This window comes from Leuciscus leuciscus (genome assembly GCF_965113295.1).
Source record: "Leuciscus leuciscus genome assembly, chromosome: 12".
Classification (NCBI taxonomy): domain Eukaryota; kingdom Metazoa; phylum Chordata; class Actinopteri; order Cypriniformes; family Leuciscidae; genus Leuciscus; species Leuciscus leuciscus.
In genome coordinates this window covers 5,882,140-5,909,937 of record NC_138736.1, presented here as the reverse complement: position 1 = coordinate 5,909,937, position 27,798 = coordinate 5,882,140, and the positions used below count along the sequence as shown (strand labels likewise).

Here is a 27,798-nt window from a genome sequence, read left to right as displayed (position 1 = left end):
TTGAATTAAAAATTGAAGTTTAAAATGTAGTGTTTTGGCACACCAGGCCGAGTGGCGTTACGCATTGTTCAAAAATCAGGTTTTATTCTGGCATGTTGAATTGGCGTTAGAATTTTTTTTAGATTTTAGATTTCGTTAGATTTTTTTTCTCATAACAGCTAAAATAACTTAATATATGCCTTGTCTTAATATGACCTACTTAATATAGGCAATATGCATATAATAGCCTATATAATAAATTAGCAAAACTTGGCCACTAAATATTTAATTTTCAATTATTTTAATTATCACAATTAAAGTTTTAATTTTATTAAATTGAACAAGCAGCATTTAATCAAATATTCTAAAAGATGTATTATTAATAATAATGTTATTTCAACATAATATTTCGTTTTTTCGACATAATATGTGCGTGCAACAAGCAAGATGTGTATTTGTAAATCCGGTGATGCGTGCATTGATTTTTATCAATAAACTAGTGTTTTCTGACAGTGTCGACTGCAAAGATGAAGTTGACGATCGCCATATTTGTAGTGAACGCACCTAGAGAGAAATGCACGTAAAGACATAATCAGAGAGTAGCCTTTTTCTTTTCGTTTTGAATTATTTCGTTTGAAGACATTTCAAGCTTTGTGTATTTGATGTATTTATCATGTCTGTGTGAGGCATACGCTGAGTTTCGTTAAGTTAGGAGGATGAGATGCGCTCCAGCTGACGTGCAATGCAAGTGACCGCGCGGGCGCCTCCATGATTAGTGTCTGTTATATTTGCTTCTCTTACTTATCTCTTAAATCCAGCAATTGGTTGATGAAAAATATATTAAAATTAAGATACAATTTATAGAAAACGAAATTCACTTTAAAGAAAGGTTTTCTACTAAACAAAACTTAATGAAGTGGTCAAAATCATGTCTGACCCACTCCATATCCATCTCTCGATATAATGCATCCTATCTTACTCGTGCTGTTCACTTTTCATAATTATTCAACATAGATGGAAAAAAATAACATTAGAATATTTTAACAAATATGATACTAAATGAGATTATTTAATGGCTACAACAGTATAGTAGGCGTAGGCCTATAGACTCTATTTGTACAAATGGCTGCACATTAATTTAATTAAATGAAACCTTGTAACGAATTCACACTGTAGGGTAGACTGTGTACAGTTGAGACACCTTAAATAACTTGCGTTCGCAGCAAGCACAAGTTGTGATTTTTGCTGTGCACTTGCATATTAGTGTCAGCTGGGAAGGAAATATAGAGACCAGACCTCTTGGAACTTTAATTGAATACATAGCGTTGGTAAAGCATACTGAAATTACATCCCTACAAATGTATTAGGCCCTACTGAAAATAAATGTATCGAATTTAAGCAAAGTAGCCTAAATGTTAAGACTGTAAGCCCTTTGCTTTTTTCGTAGCCTATAAAGGATTCTTATAGCCGACTTTGTGTTAATTTAATCTGTAGAGGATTTTTTTAACTCAAACATTAACACTGAAATAAATGAAACTAAAGTATTGTAAATTTTTTGGAACACCACGACGAGTGGCGCTATGCATTGTTCTAAAGCCAGGTTTTATTCTAGCATGTTGAATTAGTATTCGACAAACGCGGCGGCGTTTGAACGCGGTGGTTGAACTTACGTCACGATCATTTAGATGACACGGGTTCGAATCCCGAACTAACTTAGACTACTGATATTTTTATATTAGCCTATTAATGCATTGTATAGTCTATTGTTGATGCAGAGAGATTTGTCTATAGTTCTAAAACATAGTTTTTTGCTTATAGCCTATTTACAAAATAAAATCACCATGCATTTCCATTTTACACCAAGGAACAAATATTATACAATGACTTTACTTCTGTAACCTATAATAATTCCAATCGTAATTTCAAAAGCAGTTCTGTTAAAAAAAAATATATATATATATATATATATATATGACGTTTAAACGACAAACAATAAAATCAGAACCAGTATTCTGTTGCGTTCATGGTTCCAGTGGCAGTAATGCATCCACGGCTTTTCAAAATGTCACAAAGCGTTTTGAGATTGTTTTGAATGAAATATTGAAGTTTATAATTAAGTGTTTTGCCACACCACGACGAGTGGCAAACTCTTTGTTTTGTTTTGCAAACTCAGCTAGCCTGTGGGGGGTTTGGAGAAGGCAATAGTTGCTTTATCGTGGGGGTGCAGGACAGAGGTGTTAATGTTCCGTCTTTCATATGGAGAGTGTCGGAGCCAGCCTGAGCCTGATGAGCAGGCAAAGGCAAAATTCTAAGGATTAATCTCAAAATCTCCAAAAGTCCATAGCCTATGTACAGTAGGCCCTATATCTTATTACATTTTATATTGTAGTTTTATTGATTGTATTTAAAGGTTTTCCACAAACAATTTCAATTTAGCAGATACAGAGCTCTTTAATTCGCGACCCACCTCGTTTTATTGTAAGGTGAATTCAGCAAGGCATGTTGTATCTTTGAAGGAACAAAAGCTATTTGTTACAGTTTTTTCTTCGTGATTTGTGAGGATGACACACAGCGACATATACAGTATTATCAGCTGTATGGTGTTTTTTTTTACGCTGAAATGCTTAATTTCGAGAAAGACCCGCGCGCGCAGTGAGGGAGACCAAACTTACTAAAAAAATATCCAGCGCGAGAGAGGCAAAGAAAAACGCCTGTTCTTAATTTATGTTGCTTTGAACTTTTTTCGTTTTGTACCGTTTTAATTTTTTAATTTAGCTGCAATTTCTTTGACAATAGAAATTTTAAATGTTGCAAGAATAAGATTCTGTGTTTCTTATTTTGCATCACAAAGGGAATAAACTATCGATGCAACCCTGTTTAAATAAATAAACTGTCCCGACACTTTATTCATACCTTGAAATGTGCGATGGGTTTTCAAACTTAATTAATTTTCTTTTACATTTTCATTGTTTATTTTTTAATTGAAAGCAATACTGTATTGAAAGTATTTTTCTGATTTGTTCAATCTGTTTTGAAAAATGTCTTCCGTTGCTATGGCCGGGTATCACTGTCAGTCATCTCAATCTCGTGAATGATTCACACACACACAAAAAAAAATATTTAGCAGATTTATATTTTTACATATTCAATCAGTCTCATTTTTGTTCAAATAATGAAATATATATATATACATTGTGGTTGATTATTTATTAAAGAATTCAATTGATAATCATAACAACAAGTAAGCCTATTTAATTCTGAATATAACAAAGAATGCTTAAACCGACTAACATCGGTTAGTAGCCTAACTGCAAGTCCTGAAAATGTTTTAATTTTACGGTAAATTATTTTAATTTATTTCACTGTTATGTTTCAGTTAATAAATCTACAAACACATTAAAATAACACGAAGTAAATGACAAGTAACCTATTGACATAGCCTTTCTAAATTAGGCTATAGAAAAACTGGGCACACAATGTTAATGTGTGTCTACTTTTTTTAAATTTAATGAATTTGAATTCGTTTAACCACAAGATTTATCTTGAATTTATCTGTGACCTCAGCTCAGATTACTGCAGCGTCAGATTACGTCATTAAGAGAATAAACTGACACTTTTCAAAGTCTGTGATTACAGCGCCACTCAGCGGTAAAAGGCAGCAAATACACATCCCAATTTTGCCGCCGCGGGAACGGCGGCGGTAAAAGTCTCATTCTGGTTGTCCACCATCTGTATGTGCAACTGCAAAGTTGTCGATTAGATCAGGATTGTGTGCACGGGCATTCTCAATTGACCCTTCGCAGGGAGTTTGATTGACAGGCGATCCTGACTAATCATAATCCGCCATTTTGTCCAACAAAGCAGTCAGGAGAGTTAGTAGATTAACATTGGAGGATTTAAATTTGAAAAACAAAGTGTATTGACGTCTTAGCACTTTAAAACAACATTCCTTTTTTGTTAATTCATGTTTATTTTAATGCTATAAATTAACTAGAAGGAAGAGATGATCGGTTCACGAGCAGCTTTAACTGAGCCTCGAGTCTACAGCGATCTGTCAGACACATTAAAGAGTCACAAAACGGTATTTATTGTTTAAATGTCTCTAAAAAATTACTACATTTGAAAGGTGAGACTTTGTTTCATTTCAAAAGTACTTGTCTATCAGCGCGCAGTCTCCTCTCTGATCCGCAATGTATTTTTCACTGCGTGAGAACTTACATTTACATTTATGCATTTGGCAGACGCTTTTATCCAAAGCAACTTACATTGCATTATCCTATACATTTATACATAGGTATGTGCAATCCCCTGGGATCGAACCCACATCCTTGCGTTGTTAACGCAATGCTCTTACCACTGAGCTACAGGAAAGCACTTGGTGTGGTGTGAGAGTGGCGTTGCTTGTCAGACATAGCAACAGTAACTAAAGTGGGCGGGTCTTTGCAAACGGTCATTGACAGTATGGACGGGGATTCGCCAGTCCCAATTCAAAACAAATTTCATCACAATCTATCATTGTTCGTTTCAAACATGTGAGAGCATCAAAATGATCCATGGGTGAAATTGATTGGATTTAATAAATTTTTTTGTCAGTTCCTATCATAATTTTAACATTTTGGCGTTATTGTTTAGCTATTTACCTATGTTTTCAAATTTCCTTTGTTTTTTTGTTGTTGTCTAGATCAGACTAACGGCTTTGAAGATAACTACAATTTTTTAAAGCTCTAAATGACACTTACAAAAACCATAAGGCGAAACCTGGCATGTTTGGTATTGTTGGACTCAGCAAGGATTCTTAGGAGGTCACTCCTGTGAAAAAAACACGGGCTTCCTTGAAACTTTTAAGGCTCCTTCAAGGCTTTGTGCCAATGACGTATACTGAGTTTTTTGAGATACACCAATGTTCTCATAGACTATCATGGCACCCTGGAAAAAGACACTGCGTGCCACTTTTCAGTAGACTAACGGTTGGGTGCGCTTATAGCTATTTTCATGATTTTTTTCACTGTTATAGCGCCACCAAGTGGCCAATTGTCACGATTTTTTTCATGTCAACTCAGATTGAGCTTATGAACATGTATCCCAAGTTTAGTGAAAATATCTCATTCCGTTCACAAGTTATAACCATTTTATAGCGCCACCAAGTGGCCAATTCTCATGATTTTTTTTCACGTGACCTCAGAATGAGCTCATGAACATGTGTCCCAAGTTTTGTGAAAATATCTCTTTCCGTTCACAAGTTATAACCGTTTTATAGTGCCACCTACTGGCCAATTGTTGCGATTTTTTTCAAGTGATCTCAGATTGAGCTCAGGAAGATGTGTCCCAAGTTTAGCAAAAAAATCTCTTTCCATTCACAATTTATAACCGTTTTAGTAAAAGTGGCCCTGGTGCCATCAAAGATTTTGGTTCCCCTTATCGACCGTTAATTGAAATTTTGAATTTTTTAGATGATAATTGATTGTCAGACTCCAGAGAATATTCTTGCAGTGGTTTGGTTCCAATTGGTCGAAAAACCAAGGAGAAGTTCGCAAAAATAGGTTTTTCAAAAAAATGCAATTTACTCGAAATTGGCGCCTGAAGGGCGAGCAAATCGGAGATAGCCATTTTGTCCGCCTTGAGCCAAGGATTCCAACGATATAAGACACTTGATCCTGGGACAAACGGTCTAAGAGTTATGAGCGATTTAGTACTTTTGGTTGCTGTAGCGCCACCTATGGGCCAATTGGGGTCATACTCTGATAGGTTGTCCCCAAATTGAGGCCTACCATCTGGCCAGGTTTCACGTCTCTAGGCCTTACGGTTTGTCCTGCACGATGCGTTTTACGAATCCTTACAATTACAATAGGGTTTCAGCATTTCATGCTTGAACCCCTAATAAGAATGAAGGCTTTTTGCCAGTTATAGCGCCACCTATGGTCCGATCTCCATGAAACTCTGCATGCTTCCTCTCCATGTTCTGACACATATGCTCATCAATTTTTGTGAAGTTCTGAGTTTTCCTTTGGGATTTATAGGCTTTTTAGTGTATTTTGCCACGCCCCTTTTCTAAATGACCCTGTTACAGCCACCCAAATGCCAAAGTTCAACTTTTTTTCGATAATTATTGATCTAGAGAGTCCAGAGAATTGTCCTAGACTGGTTTGGTTCCGATCGGGCCAAAAACCAGGGACTAGTTCGCAAAAGTAGGTTTTGGACAAAATCCGACATAGCAGAAAATTTTCCCTGCCTACATCCAAATCGGAGATAGCCATTTTGTCCGCCTTGAGCCAAGGATTCCAACGATATAAGACACTTGATCCTGGGACAAACGGTCTAAGAGTTATGAGCGATTTAGTACTTTTGGTTGCTGTAGCGCCACCTATGGGCCAATTGGGGTCATACTCTGATAGGTTGTCCCCAAATTGAGGCCTACCATCTGGCCAGGTTTCACGTCTCTAGGCCTTACGGTTTGTCCTGCACGATGCGTTTTACGAATCCTTACAATTACAATAGGGTTTCAGCATTTCATGCTTGAACCCCTAATAAGAATGAAGGCTTTTTGCCAGTTATAGCGCCACCTATGGTCCGATCTCCATGAAACTCTGCATGCTTCCTCTCCATGTTCTGACACATATGCTCATCAATTTTTGTGAAGTTCTGAGTTTTCCTTTGGGATTTATAGGCTTTTTAGTGTATTTTGCCACGCCCCTTTTCTAAATGACCCTGTTACAGCCACCCAAATGCCAAAGTTCAACTTTTTTTCGATAATTATTGATCTAGAGAGTCCAGAGAATTGTCCTAGACTGGTTTGGTTCCGATCGGGCCAAAAACCAGGGACTAGTTCGCAAAAGTAGGTTTTGGACAAAATCCGACATAGCAGAAAATTTTCCCTGCCTACATCCAAATCGGAGATAGCCATTTTGTCCGCCTTGAGCCAAGGATTCCAACGATATAAGACACTTGATCCTGGGACAAACGGTCTAAGAGTTATGAGCGATTTAGTACTTTTGGTTGCTGTAGCGCCACCTATGGGCCAATTGGGGTCATACTCTGATAGGTTGTCCCCAAATTGAGGCCTACCATCTGGCCAGGTTTCACGTCTCTAGGCCTTACGGTTTGTCCTGCACGATGCGTTTTACGAATCCTTACAATTACAATAGGGTTTCAGCATTTCATGCTTGAACCCCTAATAAGAATGAAGGCTTTTTGCCAGTTATAGCGCCACCTATGGTCCGATCTCCATGAAACTCTGCATGCTTCCTCTCCATGTTCTGACACATATGCTCATCAATTTTTGTGAAGTTCTGAGTTTTCCTTTGGGATTTATAGGCTTTTTAGTGTATTTTGCCACGCCCCTTTTCTAAATGACCCTGTTACAGCCACCCAAATGCCAAAGTTCAACTTTTTTTCGATAATTATTGATCTAGAGAGTCCAGAGAATTGTCCTAGACTGGTTTGGTTCCGATCGGGCCAAAAACCAGGGACTAGTTCGCAAAAGTAGGTTTTGGACAAAATCCGACATAGCAGAAAATTTTCCCTGCCTACATCCAAATCGGAGATAGCCATTTTGTCCGCCTTGAGCCAAGGATTCCAACGATATAAGACACTTGATCCTGGGACAAACGGTCTAAGAGTTATGAGCGATTTAGTACTTTTGGTTGCTGTAGCGCCACCTATGGGCCAATTGGGGTCATACTCTGATAGGTTGTCCCCAAATTGAGGCCTACCATCTGGCCAGGTTTCACGTCTCTAGGCCTTACGGTTTGTCCTGCACGATGCGTTTTACGAATCCTTACAATTACAATAGGGTTTCAGCATTTCATGCTTGAACCCCTAATAAGAATGAAGGCTTTTTGCCAGTTATAGCGCCACCTATGGTCCGATCTCCATGAAACTCTGCATGCTTCCTCTCCATGTTCTGACACATATGCTCATCAATTTTTGTGAAGTTCTGAGTTTTCCTTTGGGATTTATAGGCTTTTTAGTGTATTTTGCCACGCCCCTTTTCTAAATGACCCTGTTACAGCCACCCAAATGCCAAAGTTCAACTTTTTTTCGATAATTATTGATCTAGAGAGTCCAGAGAATTGTCCTAGACTGGTTTGGTTCCGATCGGGCCAAAAACCAGGGACTAGTTCGCAAAAGTAGGTTTTGGACAAAATCCGACATAGCAGAAAATTTTCCCTGCCTACATCCAAATCGGAGATAGCCATTTTGTCCGCCTTGAGCCAAGGATTCCAACGATATAAGACACTTGATCCTGGGACAAACGGTCTAAGAGTTATGAGCGATTTAGTACTTTTGGTTGCTGTAGCGCCACCTATGGGCCAATTGGGGTCATACTCTGATAGGTTGTCCCCAAATTGAGGCCTACCATCTGGCCAGGTTTCACGTCTCTAGGCCTTACGGTTTGTCCTGCACGATGCGTTTTACGAATCCTTACAATTACAATAGGGTTTCAGCATTTCATGCTTGAACCCCTAATTACATTTTGATGTTTGAAAGTCTCTAGGGTTTTGACATTAATGCAGATATAAATGTAATGTAAAATAATAATTATCGATTTTCAAATATTGCACCTGTCAATACAGAACGAAATATTCTGTAGCCTATTTTGCCGTCAATACTGCCGACGTTGTCTTTGCTGCTATATATTTGTTTAACATGAATATAGGCCTTCCACAACTCTCTCTCCATATGTCGAATAAATCACCAATGAGGCTTATCATATGTCACCTAGCAGCAGCAGCGCCGCGTCGTGGTGTGCAAAGACAGAGAAAACGCCACGCTACACAACAGAAACGCCACGCTCACGCCACGCAGCCAGTGTGTCGCCGGCCTTAGATTAAGTAGGGCAGACAGCTTACCCATTGACTTCTTTTACCCATCTCATCCTTATAGATAATATTGGAAAAGAGGCCGAGAGGTTAATTAAGAACACATTTCAGAACCCGTTCCAAAGCGCGCACAAACTCTGAAGGTTAAATGAGATTCTTTGCTTTCTTTTTTCTGGGGTCTGATTTATAAGACTGATACTGTGACCATTCAAAGCAATACTGATGACAGCTCAGAAGTGACATTTCAGTTCTTTAGGATTTAAGTGGGTGAAAACTTTGAGTTGGATTTTCATCAAACAGCACAAAGGCACACCGGAGAGCTTTTTTTTTTAAAGCTACACTGTGTGATATTTTCCCCCATCTAGCGGTGAAATTGTATATGACTACCCAGTGAATATTAGTTTCTGTTCCTTTCAATTTCAAGGGCGTTTTACTCCTACGGTGGCCGTATTATTCCAAGATTAACATGGCTTCCAGTTCGACTTCGTCCAATTGCGCCTTTAAAACTATCACCTGTGATCCGTCGCAGCACAGATTTATGTTACAAGGTAAACAATACTTTTTCACCATTGACGTGAGGAAAAGTAACGCAAGTTATACTAGAGGTCGTTCTGGCGTTATGCACAACCATGCTATGGTTAGACAAGCAACTATAAAACTTCGAATTTACACAAATAGGCTGAATTACCTGTCGAGAAGAAAGCAGGCAACTTCGGCGTCCGTTTTAAAATCTTTGCTCCTCATGAGCTCTTTCCATCTGGGAAACTCCAGTATTGACTTTGGTCTTGGTGATTTGCCTGTCGCGTTGACGTTTTAATTCTCTCTTTCGCTTCCTTGAACACATCTTCCTCTGCCACATGTCCTCGAGAATAGGCGTGATCCTCCATCAGCAATCTTTCAAATCTGCGGGCAGTCGCGAGTAATCTCCCCCTCGCATTTGTCTCTGTGTCACTGAGTGTAAAGCGCGAAAGGCGAAGCTTGACTTTACTGTTATGTCCCTCTTTGGCTAATGTAGTTTCAATATGGAGGGGCAACATGGCGACCGGCATTCGAACCCCTCACCCGTATGTACTTTCAATGGCAGATTATAAACTTACGAGAATACTTTATTACTTGAAAGAAGTAAATATACATTAATGAGCACATATATTTTTGAAAGAACTAAGTGTTTTTTGCTAAGAATCAACTAAAAAAATCACACAGTGTAGCTTTAATGCAAGTTACGTAATCAGATTACTTTTTTCAAGTCACTAGTAAAGTAACGCATTACTTTTAAATTTACAACAAAATATCTGTTTTAATTTTTCAAATAAGTAACACCAGATTTCGCTGTTTATTGACTGACAGCTCTCCGGTCTTCATGTTGAGAGAAACTGTGCGTAAGTGCAGAGGCGTTGTGTGCGCTGTGTGAACATGATGGTTATTGTAGTTCTAGACTAAATGTGAGCAGGTATTTACTCATCTCACTTGCACAAAAACAGATTCAGTTTTCTTCAGAATGAATAAAAACAGAGAAATGCAATTTCACAATATTACACAAACCAGCTATAATTAAATGTTAAATAACACAAATATATTTTGTATTTCTCACTTTATTAGTGTCTTTGCTGCTGACATTTGATCCAATTCAATCACACGAATAAGCAAAAATAACTCATCACATTTGCCCTCTACTGTACAGGTGTGAATTTGACTTTGCTTTTTTTCTTCTTCTTTTTTACAAGAAAGCACAGATCAGGTGAGAAAAAGTAATGCCAAAGTAACAATGCATTACTTTCTATAAAAAGTACCTAAGTAACGTAATTAGTTTGTTAGAAATCGAAAACTGGGACTCCTTTCGGTTTGCATTGCTTTAATACTTATCAACATGACTGAGAGCAAATAATCTGATCAATGTTTGCTGTGATTAGTTTCTCAGTATGAATTCTTAAACTGTCTCTTTTGCTGGGCCAATACATTATAATTAGATACTGAGAAACCGTAATCTTTAGACAATCACTTTTGCATTCTTTTAAAACCATATTTCTACGTTGTAAAAATGAATTCACAAGATTAAAGGTAGCATAATAACCCAGACAACTTGCACAGCAGTTTCAGTGCTCTTGGCTTTGTATCAACATTCAAGGTGCGAGCTCACGGTGCATGTGGTCCTTGGCTCTCAAATGAGCCATATGTCATTGTGTTAAGAAAGTTATGGGTGGGTTTTCCTGTCACAAGTGAAAGAGAAATGGGCTCAAGCACAGCTGAATCAACACCTCCGTGAGAAGCCGGCTTCTACAGTACAGGTTTTTGAATGTGGCACGGCTTTATCCAGACATCTGCACTGCAGGGATTTAGAGAGAGCTTCTTTGAATAACCTGAATCCTGTAGGTTTGACAACATGGCCTGCCAGGATGGCTCCAGTGAACGTTTATAGACCGCTGTTACGCTTCTCTGACTCTGTAATTAATTTACACCTTTGTTGGGATTTCTGGATTTGTGCGGCATCCTAAAATACTATTTGTAGCCTGTTCTTGGCCTCTCATGGTCCCAACAACACCCAATAATAATGCTGATGGTTATGGTGAATTGTTAACACCAAGCACTGCACACAAGGGAGGATGCAAGACTTAATGGTTTTGGGTCAATGACAATTAAGAGTGTACACAAAAAATAACAATCTTTTAACAATCTAGTTTAAAACACATATGCCAAGCTCTTGGAAATGTACTATGTGCATTCATAATGGTTTGAAAAATTCACAAATATTGTGAATTATTTACATGTTTGAGGACTTTGGTGTCTGGACAGTTTTATAACCCTGACATTTTTTTTTACTAAATGCCGCTCCAAAAAATATCAAAATGAATTTTAATTCCAAAATTAAAAACATGCTCATCATTGCATTTGTACTATTTTTATTATTATTATTCAATATTTATTTAAATTACTTTTTAATCTCTTTAAATTAATAGATCCTAACAAAAAATGAGTGTCATGACTTTTGACCTTTTATGTAATATTGTTTTCTGCAGGAGTTTGAGAAGTTCAACCAAAGAATGGGAGATGTGTCGAAAATAGTTCGGATTCCTCTGCCTGTGTCCAATGTCTTATGGGAGCACTGCATCCGTCTGGCCAACAGGACATTAGTGGAGGGGTAAGTGACCCACCGAGCTGAACCAAATGTGTGTGGATGTACATGAGACCACCTGCTCTCAGATAAATCTCCTACCACAGACTGTTTTCATTGGAAATACCGGCCATTACAAACTACTCAAGCCTAAACCCAAACAAAGAAAATATTATTTACCTCTCAGCTTCTCCTCAAGGATTTGCCTATATTAGACTCGGTCCATGTTGCCACAGAGTTTTCCAGTCCCTCTTACTGTACCCCAGAGTATGGCATTGCCACCATTTTGCTTGGTATTGTTGGTATCGGCTGTATTTGGTTAACGCTACACATAGCACTTCACTTTCAGGCCAAAGAGCTCAAGTTTAGTCTCATCAGACCACAAAATATCCTTCCAAAATTGTTCATGTTTTGTCACATGGTTTCCAGCTAATCCCAGGCATGACTTCATGTTGGCTTGTCTCAAAAGTGACTTTCTTCTCGCTAGTCTCCCAAAGAGGCATGAGATGTCAAGTGCTGATGTCTAGACAGTTTTCCCTGTTTTTCCCCTGGAATTCCATATAATATCTGGCATCTCGTTCATTTTTCTTACAATTGCCCGGTTGCTTGGTTTTATAAGTCGGACTGACCTTAAAAGTGTTTGGGTTATGCCACGCTCTTTCCGTTTTGCTTTAATGGATGTTGAAGGTTAAAAGCTTTGCCAATCTTTTCACTTTCGTCCTAACAACTTCTTCCTGAAGTTCCTCAGGCAGATCTCAATTGATTAAATCTGCTCACAAAGTCAGTGATATTTACGGTACAAGCAAGCACAAGTGGATTTAGACATGAGCATAAAGCCTGCTACACTGATCGCTAGATAATTGAATGTCTCAACCAATATAATAACAGAGAGGATGAGTCCTAATCAATAGAAATTGTATTAGTTTTCAACAGCCATTACTCCAGTCTTAAGTCACATGATCCTTCAGAAATCATTCTAATATGCTGTTTTGCTGCTTAAGAAACATGTATTATTATCATCAATGTTGAAAACAGCTGCTGAATATTTCTGTGGAAACAGTGATACATTTTTTTCAGGATTCTACGATGAATAGAAAGCTTAAAAGAACAGCATTTATTTGAAATAAAAAAGTCCTTAATTTAATATTACTGACCGCAAACTTTGAAGCGGTAGAACATTTACAGTATATGCTTAAAACATGGCAACAAAAGCATTTTATCCTGTCATGAAAGCAGACTTGTTTGATTTTCTAGGACTTCCTCCAACAATATGTTTACTTTTAAAGCAAATATCTGATAACACAAAAGGCAAATGTACTGGCCAGATGCTTTTAATCCACAGCCATATGTACAAAAACACCAAACCTGAATGAAAGCTTTAGCTTCTCTCCTCCTTCATTCCTCTACTTAACTCATGGTGTGTTTTTACTAGCAAGAGGAGCTTTTTGGCCTTTTCGGTGATGGTGTGGCTGGCAGTGATTCTTTAGGGGATGCAAAGCAAACCCTTTATCACTCTGGATTCGGGGGAGTGTGAAGTCTTTTGCTGCGTGCTGATGTTATTTGATTTAAAGCAAGAAACACTACGATTTTCAGCTGCATCATCGATCTTGTGTTTGGATCAACTCTCATCATGTATTAATGTGAAGGAGTGTTTTTGCCTTTTCCTGAGACGTTCTCATACTGTAGATATTGTAAAAATGCTTTAGTTCTGTGAGGATTCATCAAATGTCTGTAATGACTTTGTTCTATGAGCAGAACGGCTTTGTTGCTCTCAAGTAACTGCATATATAAATCCATCAGTCTTTGATTTTCTTCATATTTATTTTTCCTTCTTGTTTCCTCTTCTTCCACCATCCTTCTTTGCACCCATCTGCTTGTCATTAGACAAGAGCTGGATTATTGAAAATGAACATCAGGGATTTTTGTGTGGCACGGTGACAAGCAACTTAGAAGCCATGTCTTCTCCAGAGAGCTGTTGTCAACCCGTCTTCCAACACTCTCTCCTTACCCCAGTATATTATCTTCCGTGTGCCGGCAATCTTGCAGCTCACAGACTTGCAGAAACGCTTTTGTACTCGTCACCTCTTCAGCGTAATGGAGATTTGCTGGAAGCATTTTTGACACAACTTGACAGACGTCTCTTGACTTCAGAGAGGTTATTCATGGTATATCTTCAAGCTTCACTGTACTGTAGATGTCAGGATGTAGCTGCATGTGAGATGATGATGTATCAGAAAATTTAATCCATTGATTATTCATTTCTATAGCTCAAGGCAGCATAAAGAAGGAACCGCTCACCGTCCAGAGATGAGCATGCTTTTGTTAAACAGTTGAAAAGCCTAGTGCAAGTGCAAGAGAGAGTGCGCAACAACAGCACAGATGGACATTTGTGGAATGACAATATGTTCCCAGAATATGAGGAACTCTAGAGAATCTTCTACTAAAACATCATTCCTGTAATGTTCAATCCCTCCAGGGCCACCGCTAGCCAAATAAGTGCCTCACTGTTTAGTGCCCCCCCTTGATAGTTGGTCCCCTACGTGGTCTGCAATGCATACTTGACATTGACAGAACGGTGCGTTGGTCTCAAACACCCTGAGGATCTGAAGCTATTGAGTTGGATGAGCAACCTTTATGGTAGAGATGCACCGTTGTTAAAGGATTAGTTCACTTCAGAATTAAAATTCCCTGATAATTTACTCATCCCCACGTCATCCAAGATATTCATGTCTTTCTTTCTTCGGTCAAAAAGAAATTAAGGTTTTTGAAGAAAACATTCCAGGATTTTTCTCCATTTAGTGGACTTCAATGGGGTCCAACGGTTTGAAGGTCCAATGCAGCTTCAAAGGCTCTACACGATCCCAGCCGAGGAGTATGGGTCTTATCTAGCAAAACCATCTGTCGTTTTGAATGATTGGATGATTGAATGATTTCTGAAGGATCATGTGACTGAAGTCTGGAGTAATGATGCTGAAAATTCAGCTTTGATCACATGAATGAATTACATTTGAAAATATATTGAAATAGAAAACAGTTTTTGATCCAATAAATGCAGCCTTGGTGAACATAAGAGACTTCTTTCAAAAACATTAAAAAACGTCTAACTTAAAGTAGCAATACACTTAATGAAGGTAAAAAGATGAATGTGAGAGCCCCAGAATTCATCCTAGCACCATCTCTAATGGTGGCCATTATACATGAAAAAAAAACCTTTGCAACCAGGATGAATATTCTTTGTTTTCATCCATCTTACTTGTCCATTTTGGCAGATCTTTTTGCAATTCGACTCCGCCAGTGCCGTGCCGTGCCGAGTTGCATTCCAAATCAAGCAGAACGTGACAGGAAGGAGGCAGGAAAACACGGAATATATTGGCAGACTGGATATACTCAATAGGCCCCGCATTATCTTTCCCCTCACAGAAAGTAATTACACCGCTGTCAGACTAAAAGCAAACAGAGGAGTCAACAGCACTGAACTCTGCATGGCTGCTGCTACACTGTAAATCGATAGTGTTGGGATCAGGTCTGAGACCGAGACCCTCAAGCTGTACAAATGAAATGGTGGCAAACTGAACAAATGGCCCTCAGCTTTTGGTGTCACTTACCAGTCAAGGATGAGTTGGCTTAATCACCATATCCCACAGTCTGTCAATATTACTGCTGAAAATAATGTATGTGGAACGTCTGTTGAGTATGAACCCCTATATTTGAACATTTTCAACATAAATCCAGAAGGTGATGTCAGTTATCGTAAAAAGTTACACGGCTCTTTGGAAGACTTGATTCTGATTGGTCGATCACTCCATTGTTGATTTATTTGTATATTTATTGATGCGTTCCTATTAACATTATGGTGGCCTAGCGGTTATCAAAGTTCCAGGTTCGATCAGTAGTAGGACATGAGGTTACCTGTAAATTAGAGAGTTACAAGCACTGCTGTGCTCGCTCGCGAGACACTTAACCTTAACCTCTCTCTCTACAATTAATGTAGCATAAACTGTCAAGAGTTGATGAATGTCCTGTATCTGTCTGAGCCACACTCACCTCTGCTGTCTGTCTGCCAGCTATGCTAATGTGAAGAAATGCAGTAATGAAGGACGTGCACTGATGCAGCTGGACTTCCAGCAGTTCCTGATGAAGCTGGAGAAGCTCACCGACCTCAGACCAATCCCAGACAAGGAGTTCGTAGAGACCTACATTAAAGCATACTACCTGACTGAGAACGACATGGAGCAGTTCATCAAGAACCACAGGGTAAGACTGATGACACAATGTCGGCATGTTCTTAAAATGACAAAAAAGGGTTTAGTACTTTATATTTGTACATATCAGAAATATTTTTGCTTTAAATTTACCATCAAAATAAGTAAAACAAGTAAAAATCTATATCAGTATTAATAAAAATCAATGTTTATATATATATATATATATATATATATTTATTTATACATACATACATACATATACACACACACATAAATAAATTATATTAGTTTTATATACATATATAATTATCAGAATGTGTACTGCTTTAGCTGTATTCATCTTATTTAGTTTTATATTTAATATTTACATATTTATATTTAGTACATTTTAATATTTCAAATATGAATTCAATTATGTACCGATATAACAATATATAGTAATAAAATATTTATGTTTCCATGTATATCTTTTGCTAAAAGTGAACATTTTGAAATGTGATTATGCAAATGAATCATAGTTTTGAATTGATTCATTAAAACGTGCAGTAGTTACACTCACGGAAATGCATCTAACTTGCCAACTCTGGCACCAAATCAGAGATGCTTTTAAAACATCCTTTTTCTAACTAATATAATTTAATATGTCCATCACAGCCTGTGTGAATATTTTACATATGATGCAGCGCTAAATGATTCCCCTTTAAATGCCAGGACAAAGGCTGCATACATTCCAAACATGTACAAGGCTAGATTTAATTTCTCATAAAAAATAAAAAAAGAAAAAAAGATGTATTGTTGTGAAAGGCGTCTCCGGTAGAGATTCATCATGAGTTTGTTTTGTAGGAGTACTCTATGAAGCAGCTGACTAACCTGGTCACCGTCTGCCTCGGGTCCCACATCAACAAGAAAGCACGACAGAAACTCCTCGCAGCGATCGATGACATTGACCGGCCGAAAAGATAAATAAATGCCACCCAACTACCCCGCCAAATACAGCAGAATCGTCTCGAAAATCACAAACACCTACAACTGTTACTTATCCAGTATCTATTATCGTATGCGGCCTGCACTTTGTTTGCGGTTTCTGTTTACGTTTTATTAGGAATGAAAGCAGGACGTGGTCTGACTACACATGAAGCCGGCGTTTAAAGGGTTGTAAAGGATAATGGGTAATGAAAGTGTTATCAGTATCACTTCACAACATGAATGAATGGATGCCTCATGCGCTATCAAACAGTAATTTAAACATAGATGTGGCAAAACAACCATATTTCCCTTTTTGAGGAATTGTTGCTGGTTCTGTAGCATGAGGCTTTTTAAAATGATACCGAGACGTCCTCTTAACACACTGAGGCGCCGTCTCTGTTATTTTACCCAGAATGCATGTGCATTGTGTCTTGTTTTGACAGGCCACTGTCACTCATTTTGCTAGCTGTACGTCACTGGTCTCATCCTGTTACACAAACACCTCAGATTATTTCTTAGGTATTGATTTTATAATTTATGACACTTATACCAGATCCCAGAGACGTATTAGACGTATTCATGAAACACGTGTGCAAGAATGTGATTACTTGTATGTTAATAGTAATAACTGGAGGAAGAGACTCTTAAAAAAAAAGACCTGAAACCTTCCTGTTAGAAAGTGATAAACTATTTATTTCAGATTATGTATGTCTGAAATGCAGAAATACTGTATTTCGCTCGCTGAAATGTGTTGTTTTGCTTGTGCTAACTAAATTGTGTAATAATATTCATCTGTACCAAGTTAAAGGCAAGGTTGTACAATAAATACGCTAACGTTCTTATCATGTGAATAATGATACTTCAGAAGTTTTTGTGGTGTGAAAACTTACCAGTTTGCATTGAATACATTTTGATGTTCAAGTGTGCTGAATCCTCACATTAAAGGTAACCCACAGTGAGCAGAAGAAGAAGAAACCTGCCGCCATTTATAAAACCTGCTTGACTATATTAAGAGCAGACAGTAGACACTAAATGATCAACAGTTATAGCTTATCTGCACACATTTTAAATCCAGAGATTATTATTATTATAAGTTCTTTAACAACTTTTCACAATGACATATTACCCTTCAGGTATGTCTTTTCCCATGCGCTGTGCAGTTCACTTTAATCCTCTATAGGAAGCAAAGCTTTAGCTCTAATTAATGTTGTTCTCCTCCTCCTGTTGTGCTGCACTTTAAATACCCTGCCTGGGATGGAGAGTATGTATTGATTTGGCCATGACTCATCGTGTGTAGGAGGCATTTTTATGTTTTTTTAATAGCCGGCAGGGGGGCCGTCTGGAAACCATTGTGTTCTAAAACATCAGAGGACCACCTGAGAGAACATCCTCTCTCACACCTTCATAACCGTGAACAGCAGTTTATCATTCACTGAAGTATGGAGAATTTCTCCCGTCAACCGCAAACACTTATTGGTAGTGCATTTATAAAGTCAAATTGCAAGATGATTTCAACTTGTTTGGTGTTATTTATTTATTTATTTATAAAATAAAAAATAAAATAAAAGTATATATATATATAATAATATATAAATATGCCAAAAGCAAAATTATTATTAATGCCAAAGCAAGATTTTATTTAATTCTGATTAAATTTGTGTATATATATATATATATATATTTATTATATATATTTCTTTATTGTATATATATTTTTTAATTATATATATATATATATATATATATTTTATTATATATATATATTTTTTTATTATATATATATATATATATATATATAATTAAAAAAATATATATATATATAATAATATATATATATATATATATATATATATATAATAAAAATATATATATATATATATATATATATATATATATATATATATATATATATATATATATATATATATATATATATATTACAAAAAAAAAAAAAAAATATATATATATATATATAATAAAAATAATTTAAAAAAATATATATAATTATTATTTTTATCAGAATTAAATAAAATCTTGCTTTGGCATTGACTAGTTGGGTCTGCTTGAAATATCAAACAAGTTTAGAAGGTGCTTTTTGCTCAGATCATCAAAAATAGCTTTCAGTCATCTAATAACACTGATTTGGCGAACATTTTAGAAAATAAACCATATTAAAACATGTTGATTGCAAAGCCACCCGTATCGGCGTAATTGCCTGTGTCAGGTTCTGCATTGACCAATTGCAAGGACATCACTATTACATTTGTATATATAAAATTACAATTAATCATCTTTTTAATATCTATTTTGATACTTAATCATGATTGGTCTTCTTGCTTGCATATATTTAACCATTAATAGCTGCCAAAATCAACTTCTAAAACCTAATTTTACCTAAAAAGTCAGTTCTTTTTTCTGCCTTGCAAGCGCAGGAATTGAAATATAGTTGTATCTGATGCATGAGCTCGCATTTATGGAATAGACTCGAACACATTCATGCAAAGCCGTCTCTTTTAATTAATGTCATATTGTGAGTGTGCTGTTTATTTAAAACAGAGTTTGGACTTCATGTGGTTTTATCAGAGATTTATCACGGTGTTCTGGCTGATTTCCAGAGCGTTTCATTACTGTCGTGACTGGTGTGTTGCAGTTCCTCCGCTGTGATCTTGCTTGAATCACACCACACTCTTGTGCTCCTGATCAAAGCTGACTTTATCACGCTTGTTTATTTTAGATAGCTATGCTTCACTGGTTGTTTATATACTCTCTCAACACCATCTATTTTTGTGTACATCACCGTACTAAAATGTGAAACCTTGCTACAAACACTGAATATTTTTATTTTGCCAGCTATAATTTAATATATAATATGCTTATAAAGTGTACTGATTTGGCTTGTTTTGAAAGTGTATGCGATTTTTCCTTTCTCTAGTGCCGACTCAACGCCTTATTTCAGCATGCACTATTACACACACAGGACGCTTAAAGGCATAAATTGTGGAGTCTCCAAATGTCTTGGTAATCCAATGTAACTGGTTAAATGTGACCCAACAGCTGTCAAAAATGAATCTGTGCCCTGAAGTTTTCCACAGAATTGAAGCCACCATTTATCACAAAGTTATCCACTATATTCCACTATATTTTCACTATAAATAACCTTTTATGCAATGGAAAGGTTTCATGGATGTTAAAAGTTCTTAGAACCATAAAGCGATCTTTATGAGAAGAGAAAATTATGACTATACCGCTCAATTCATATAGATTTGTTTTACGATCTCTTTATGAACTTTTTGAAGTGTCAGTGGTAGTTGCATAGCTGTCAATGGAGGGACAGAACTGGCTCAGATTTTATTAAAAATATTTTCATTTGTGTTCCACAGATGAAGGAAAGTCTTAGTGAGGGTGAGTCAATGATGACAGAATTATAATTTTTGGGTGAACTATCCCTTTAAGAAAGTGTTTTTGTGAAGAGTCATCTGATTAGTGTACATTTATAATAGTTTTCTATAAAAAAGGATTTCATTATGTATGGTTTGGGCCCTCAGTGTGTTTCGCCATGTTGAAATGACGTGTTTCACTGATTCAAACGTCAGAGTGAATCAGAAGAATCACTGAATCACATGAATCACTGAATCACCTGAATGACTGAAGAAGCAGAAAAGGTCTGAAGTCAGAGGACTTGTAATGTTTTCGAACACAAAAAAAAGAGTAGTTTAAAGCCACCATGAAGTCCACATGGATTCTTATGGTTGATTATGATTTCATTTTTCTAACTTTAGTTAGTGTGTAATGTTGCTGTTTGAGCATAAACAACATCTGCAAAGTTACAATGCTCAAAGTTCAAAGCAAAGGGAGATATTTTCTTTTAAAGAAATCGCTTTTTAAGGACTACACCAAACGGCTGGTAGAGACTACACAACATTCCTACCGGGTTTGTGACATCACCAACCCTAACATTTACATAATCCCCGCCCCTGTAACACATTTATAGATGATCAAGACAGAATATGCTAATCAGTGACTAGAAGATAACTACACACAAGCTACATAAATTCATCAATTAACCATTCAGAAATGTCCTGTTGCATTCATGTATTCACTTCTTCTTGAGTCTCTCCATCTTTGTCTGAATCCGGTTTGAACATAAAAGGCTAAAAGTTTTTGAAATTTTCAGTGCATGTCTGTGTGAGGAGGTAATAGAAGCTCCGCCCCCTGTGCCGGGAGCAGCAACTCATTTGCATTTAAAGGGACAGACACAAAAACGGTGCGTTTTTGTACACACTCAAAAAGTGAGAATTTTAACATGCTATATAAAAATATCTGTGGGGTATTTTGAGCTAAAAAATTCACATACACACTCTGGGGACATCAGAGACTAATTTTACATCTTGTGAAAAGGGCATTATACCACCCCTTTAATTGAATATTGCAGTATTTATTATAAATGATTTATCCTGTGCCTTCAAAATCTTTAAACAAAATAACCCCTCCCTCTTGCAGGGACATCTCATCTCTTCTCTTCTCTGATGATGTGTTTACTGGCGGGAGGGCGGGGCAACCTGTCACTCACATGAGATCCACCAATTCATGGGTTTCATCAGGTCCCTTTCCACAGGTGTATAAAATCAAGCACCTAGATTATGAATGCAGACTGCATTGTGCTTGATTAATACACCTGTGGAAAGGGACCTGATGAAATCCATGAATAGCAAACCACAACCATCCAATCAATTCCCCATGAACAAAATCAAGTCCCGCCCTACATTGTTGTTCTTTGTCCGAGAAGCCGTTTAACTCGGATATACATCACAATATTGAAGAAAAGACTATCGTAACTTCTGTGTCATGCCGACTTTAGTTAATTATAATAGTTAACTGCAGTGCTCTGATCATTTCAAACCTGTCTATACTTTGCCCAGTGCTGAAAAGGTTATTTGAGGAAAAACAAGACAATCAATAAGGATCAACCGGCTTAATATGAATTATCACACAGGTCCATTTTAAAGTCAGATGGACTAATTAACAAGCCTTGTCATTTTTTTTTCTTGTCTTGTTTTTCCTTATTGACCTTTACAGATGTACAGCTTCATAGCGTTGAACCCAATCTCATCTGACTTTGTGAATGATTTAATAGCACAGAGTTACTCCATTATTAACAGTGACATTTTCATGATGGTCATATCAGCTCTAGTGGTTCTGCTCTGAGACTCTTTGCTGTACTGAGACATCTGTGGTGACAGATTCAGTTATATACACTGTGATCGCTTATGTGAACGCTAGCGGCCTGGGAATTCATGGCAGGACTTATTGAATCTTATTGGTTCCACGGCAAAAGCCACATTCTTAGCTGGATTTATAGGCCATGCACAGGTATAGTGAGACATGATTTTTCTTCCTTCTCAATACATCTCTCAGTAAACAAAGTGCGCAGCGAGCGCCCTGAAGGCTCTGCGCGGGTTGCCCTGACAACACCCTCATCTCGCCACGGTAGCGGGATTATGGGCTATAGACAGACTCCGCCGCTTGTTTTTCCACTTTTGTGGGTCAATCAGTTGGTTTGCTTCTTGTTTTTACATGACAATGTTCCTGGATAAACTCGCATCCTGGAAAAAAACATCTGCACCAGAGTTATTATACTATGGTTTTATTTCAGTCAATGCTGCTTATATTTTATAAGTAACGGAAATGTTTGTATGGCCTTAGTTGTAGTTTTAGTTATCTACAGTGTAATAACCATGATCTGCACACACTTAACCTCCTGAGACCCAGAAAAAAAAAGTTTTTTGAATTTAGTTTTTTTTCATGTCATCAAATTGCTTAGAGCAGAAGAAACAAATGGTAAAAAAAAAAAACATTTTTGAAAAATAATATTTTATTCATACGTTATGCTATGTCCTCTGTAGTGGACGCCAGGACTAAGTTGTTTAAAAAATAAAATGACAAATGGGTTTCAGGATTTTTTTAACCAAAATTTGTATAAAGATGATTCTCAACTATGTTATGAAAGATATAACGGTATGAATTGATACACCATTTTACTTTATGCAATATGTGGGTAAAATGGCCATAACTTAATATTCCCATTCAATGCAATGTGTCTATACACTGTATCTAATTTGCACATTAAAGTGTTCTTGGAGCAACATTTAATGAAAAATGAAGTGTAATAATTGGAGTAATAATTGGCAACATTTTAATGATAATATCTAATATTCCATAGGAATATTGATGTATAATTTATTTCCATATTCACTTCTTGTGTCTCCCAAAATGCCTGATAAACATGATGTAAGTCCTGATGTCTCTACAGTGGACATGTATGAAATCAATGCCCTGTTCTGTAACAGAAAGTCATTTTTTAATTTGAAACCCCATAACATTTTCCTGAGATGTTGGTTTATGAAATACAATTTGAAAAGTAGTCCGATTTAAATTATAATTACAATATATTATCATATTTCCTACATTTGATCAATAAATTAATGTCAGACATTTTTAAAGACCCAGGATAAGTTGTTTTCATGGTGAAACAACATTTGGTGTCTCTGCAAAGTCCTGAATGTGCTCTTTACAGGACACCCAGGTTGAGTCATGTGACATGTATGATGTCAGAGAAATTCACTAAAATATAATGTCCACTACAGTGGACAAAAGTCTATTCCTGGGTCCCAGGAGGTTAAAAATAAAAGTTCCAAAAGTGGGTTCCACAAAGAAACTTTCTTAAAAAGAAAAATAAACACACAAAAAAAAATCAGTGTAAAGATTATTTTAATAATCTAAGAACCTTTTTTTTTTTTTTTTTTTTTTTTTTTTTTACTGTAACGAACGTTTTGCGTAATGTAGGTTCCAATGATGTTAGAGGTTATTTATGAAACCATCAATGCCAATAAAGAAACTTTATTTTTTTGAGTTTAGAAAGTTGAACTTTTCGGGTTGTTGATTTGCTGATGCATGCAGGGAAGGTTGTTTTGACATGCAGACTTATTTAATATCATTAATCATGAGTCTATTGCAGTTTTATGATGACTATGCAGGAGGCTGTGATAAATCCGCCTCTAAACATTAAACGGTTCATGCAGAATGCAAGGACAGCTCAATATTTTGAGCAATGTCAGATCTGGCAGTTTTGCAGGTAACCAGCAATGTCTTGAAGTCAGACCTTGAGCATAATATGAGATGGCTGGTTGAATGTGCATTTATTGTGCAGTCAGTGTGTCTTATTGATTCAGCGCTGTCTTTAATTGGACTGTCTGTGGGAAAAGAAGTGGTTGGTCGATAGAACTGAAAGAGCAGCAAAACATTTGTTTACATGGAGATTCATATAAAATAACATCTGAATGCTAGAAGTTTTTGAATTATCTGATGGTTTTTGAAACGTATGGATTTGATTTTTAAATGGCATTCAAGTTTGCATATTTGCGACTGTTACTTTCATTTAAAAGGGCATTTAATTGCTTTAATTTAATTAATTTATCCCCGTTTAAGATTTAATTATGTGTTTAGCTTTTTATTAAGGCGTTCACAGTATTATTCTGATCATACTGTGAGGCTCAAGCTTTATGAGGTTGAAGGAATGAATGTGATTGTTCTGCTTCATAAAGCCTGAACTGTGTAATGTCAGAGAGTAACAAATCTCACAGCCAGGAGTCTTCCTGCAAGATCAGTGCCGTTTGGATACAGCATACTTTTGGATATGTCTTCAGTATGATTTGTAGCCTTAGTTGAAAAGAAATTACATGAGTCATTCCATGAAAGGAGAACTGTGGGGGTGTGGATGGATGGATGGATGGAGGGATGGAGGGATGCATGGATGGATGGATGGATGGATGGATGGATGGATGCATGGATGGATGGATGAATGCATGGATGGATGGAGGGATGCATGGATGGATGGATGGATGCATGGATGAATGCATGGATGGATGGATGGATGAATGCATGGATGGATGGAGGGATGCATGGATGAATGCATGGATGGATGGATGGATGGATGAATGCATGGATGGATGGAGGGATGCATGGATGGATGGATAGACCGAGACAAGACGTAATTAATGCAGTAATAATGCTTTTATAATGCATTATACATAAAGGCTTTAAGTAAAGTGTTACTGAAATTTGCTATTACAAAAAAAAAACTAAAAAAAAACTGAAAAATGTCCATTTCATAGATTGACTGTTCAGGTTTTAAATTGATTGCTTAAGGATAATGCAAATATTGTATCCTAGTATAATCAAGGAGATATTGTATATGAATTCAACTATGTAAAAATGAACAGTGTTATCTGCTGAGAGATGTGCATGCAGTGAATGGTGTCCGTGACAGAGGGAGCAGCGGATCCAGAGACATGCGCTGATGGATTCATGGATCCTCACGTGCTCTTCATCCTGAGCTCAACTCTGTCCTCACGGCCCTCCTCTTGGACACGCGCTCTGTGTCTGTGCCGGGACTGGCAGTCTGTACGAGTGAACCCAGTTCATAATGCTGCATTTGATCTGCACACTAGAGTTGCATTTTCTGATGGAAATACTAGTGATTGTTTTGCATCAGAAGAATAGTGTTATGCTAAAGCTTTAGGTTAATATGCATGACTGAAATGCTGCATTGAATGCACTTGACACTTTAGGGCCAGATTTACTGAACAGGACAGGTTTCTGCAGGTGATCTACTGAGAATGAGCACTTTAAAGAACATAGACAGTGTCAATAATGGTGCAAATACCAGTAATGTCCGTGTATGTTTTGTTAGTTTGTCTGTAAATTAAAGTTACTTAAAGGGATAGTTCACCCAAAAATGAAAATTCTGTCATTAATAAATCACCCTCATGTCGTTCCAAACCCGTAAGACTTTCATTCATCTTCAGAACACAAATGAAGATCTTTTTGATGAAATCTGAACTCATTCAGTGAGTTTCAGACATGCTTTCAAATCGCCATAATGATCTAGAACAAATTCAGGGACGCTTTAGACATAACCAATCAAATATTTGCAGTCATTCATGCAGTTGAAGAAAAAAAAAATGAACATGTCTGCTCAGTCAGAAGCCATTTTAAGACAGAATGTGATAATTGTGGATTTTAGAGCTCTGTTATAAATATTCGAGTGTTATTATTCATGTATTCTGTCACCACTGTGCTCAGCATTAAATCAAGGACCTGTTCATAAAGTGCCATTAGACATTTGTATGTTGTTTTTTGAGGTAAAATGAATTCATTCAGGAAGAAAAAGGAAGAAAAGAAAACCTGATAGCTATTTAATTTCTGACATGGCTTCAAAAACCAATATTTCATAATACACTTTATTTGTTTCTATAAAATAGGGTTAGGGTTAAAAACAAGTTATTTGTCAAACGTTGAGCAATATCTTTTTGCTGTAGTCAGTGAAGGTTCAGTGTGTGTTTGGTTTAGTGACGGTACAGTTGAATATGAGGAGATCCTCTGATGAGCGTAACAGACACGCATCTGACGCTACAAACCGTGACCCTGGATCTCCACTTCTTGAAAACAAGCTCTCGGTGATGCTAACTATACTGTATGTTTGGTTATATGTGGCTTTTTCCCCGTCAAATGTGCCGGCGTGATCCGAGGACGCATGTGTCTCTGACCGAGGCTCTCGGGAATGATGCGCTGACCTCTTAGCGAGAGGTCACTTGGATTTTCTCCAGGCCCACGGCCAAGATATTTGTCCTTCTCCACCCATCAGCTATTTGTCCTGGCGTGTGATTTCTTACACAGTGGCCTCTGCTGAAAGAAAGACATGGGGAGAAAATAAAGGTCAGGTTTTGTGGGGTTTTCTGTGAAGTGCCAATAGAGAGTTTCCTTTAGTTTGTGTACTCATGATAATGCTTTTTTCTGCTTAATGGGTTTTCATCAAAGCTGATGCAGGCGATGGTTTGTTCCCAGTAGACGTGATGAAAGAGCACGGGTTTAAGCCAACTTATAGTATTCAACTCATCAGAGATCAGAAAGAGCTCTAGACTTCAATCTCAGCTGGAGCTCAGTCATACAATGTCATGTATGATAATGATCCTAGCTCTGGATCATTATCATACATGACATATATCGTACGCTGTCAAGTGATAAAAAATATGTATATTGTAATACACCATTTCTCAATGATTCATTTGGATTTTTTTTTTTTTTTTTTTTTTTTTTTTTACATTTTTAACAAATACTATGAATGAAGGCGTAACATGGCCTTCATTCATACTATTTGTTAAAAATTAAAAAAAATTAATATTTAAAATATAGCGTCTTTATGTTGTTTTATATGTCTCTATTAAATTGTTTTTTTTCTCTAAATTTTTGGGGATGAAATGTGTAATTAATACAGATTACACAATCATTATTTGCTTTTAAGAAATTGTTCACCAATGTAGCATTTACTTGTATAAAAATGCAGTTAAAGTCTAAAAATTTAAAATTAAATAATATTATAAATTAATATTAGTGTTTGTGTTTGAAATAACTATTTTCTATAATTCTGTTATTTTAGTTTTATTAAATTTTTATTTTAATATCTTGAATTAGCTTTTGTTTTAGGCACTTTTTTTTGTCATTTCGTTATGTTGTCATTTTATTATTATTTTGTTTTAAATATTGCTATTTCTGTTTTGTTTATTTTGTTTATTTTTTTGGGGGCTTGAATTAATTTATTTCCAGTTTCAAATTAAACTTATTTCAGTTTATTGCCAAGGCAACATTTCACATTTTCTTTTAG

General features: G+C 36.7%; 1 protein-coding gene across 2 annotated transcripts in view; it reads left to right on the top strand.

The window, feature by feature from the left end:
* Positions 1–17,932, top strand: part of vps50 (VPS50 subunit of EARP/GARPII complex) — a 144,016-nt gene extending 126,084 nt beyond the window's left edge. For both annotated transcript variants that reach the window (XM_082187047.1, XM_082187046.1), the window contains 3 exons: positions 11,813–11,934; positions 15,972–16,161; positions 16,956–17,932. In XM_082187047.1, coding sequence (XP_082043173.1) covers positions 11,813–11,934; positions 15,972–16,161; positions 16,956–17,075 — 432 coding nt within the window. In that variant the 3' untranslated portion in view covers positions 17,076–17,932. The remainder of the gene's footprint in view (positions 1–11,812; positions 11,935–15,971; positions 16,162–16,955) is intronic.
* Positions 17,933–27,798: the final 9,866 nt, after the last annotated feature.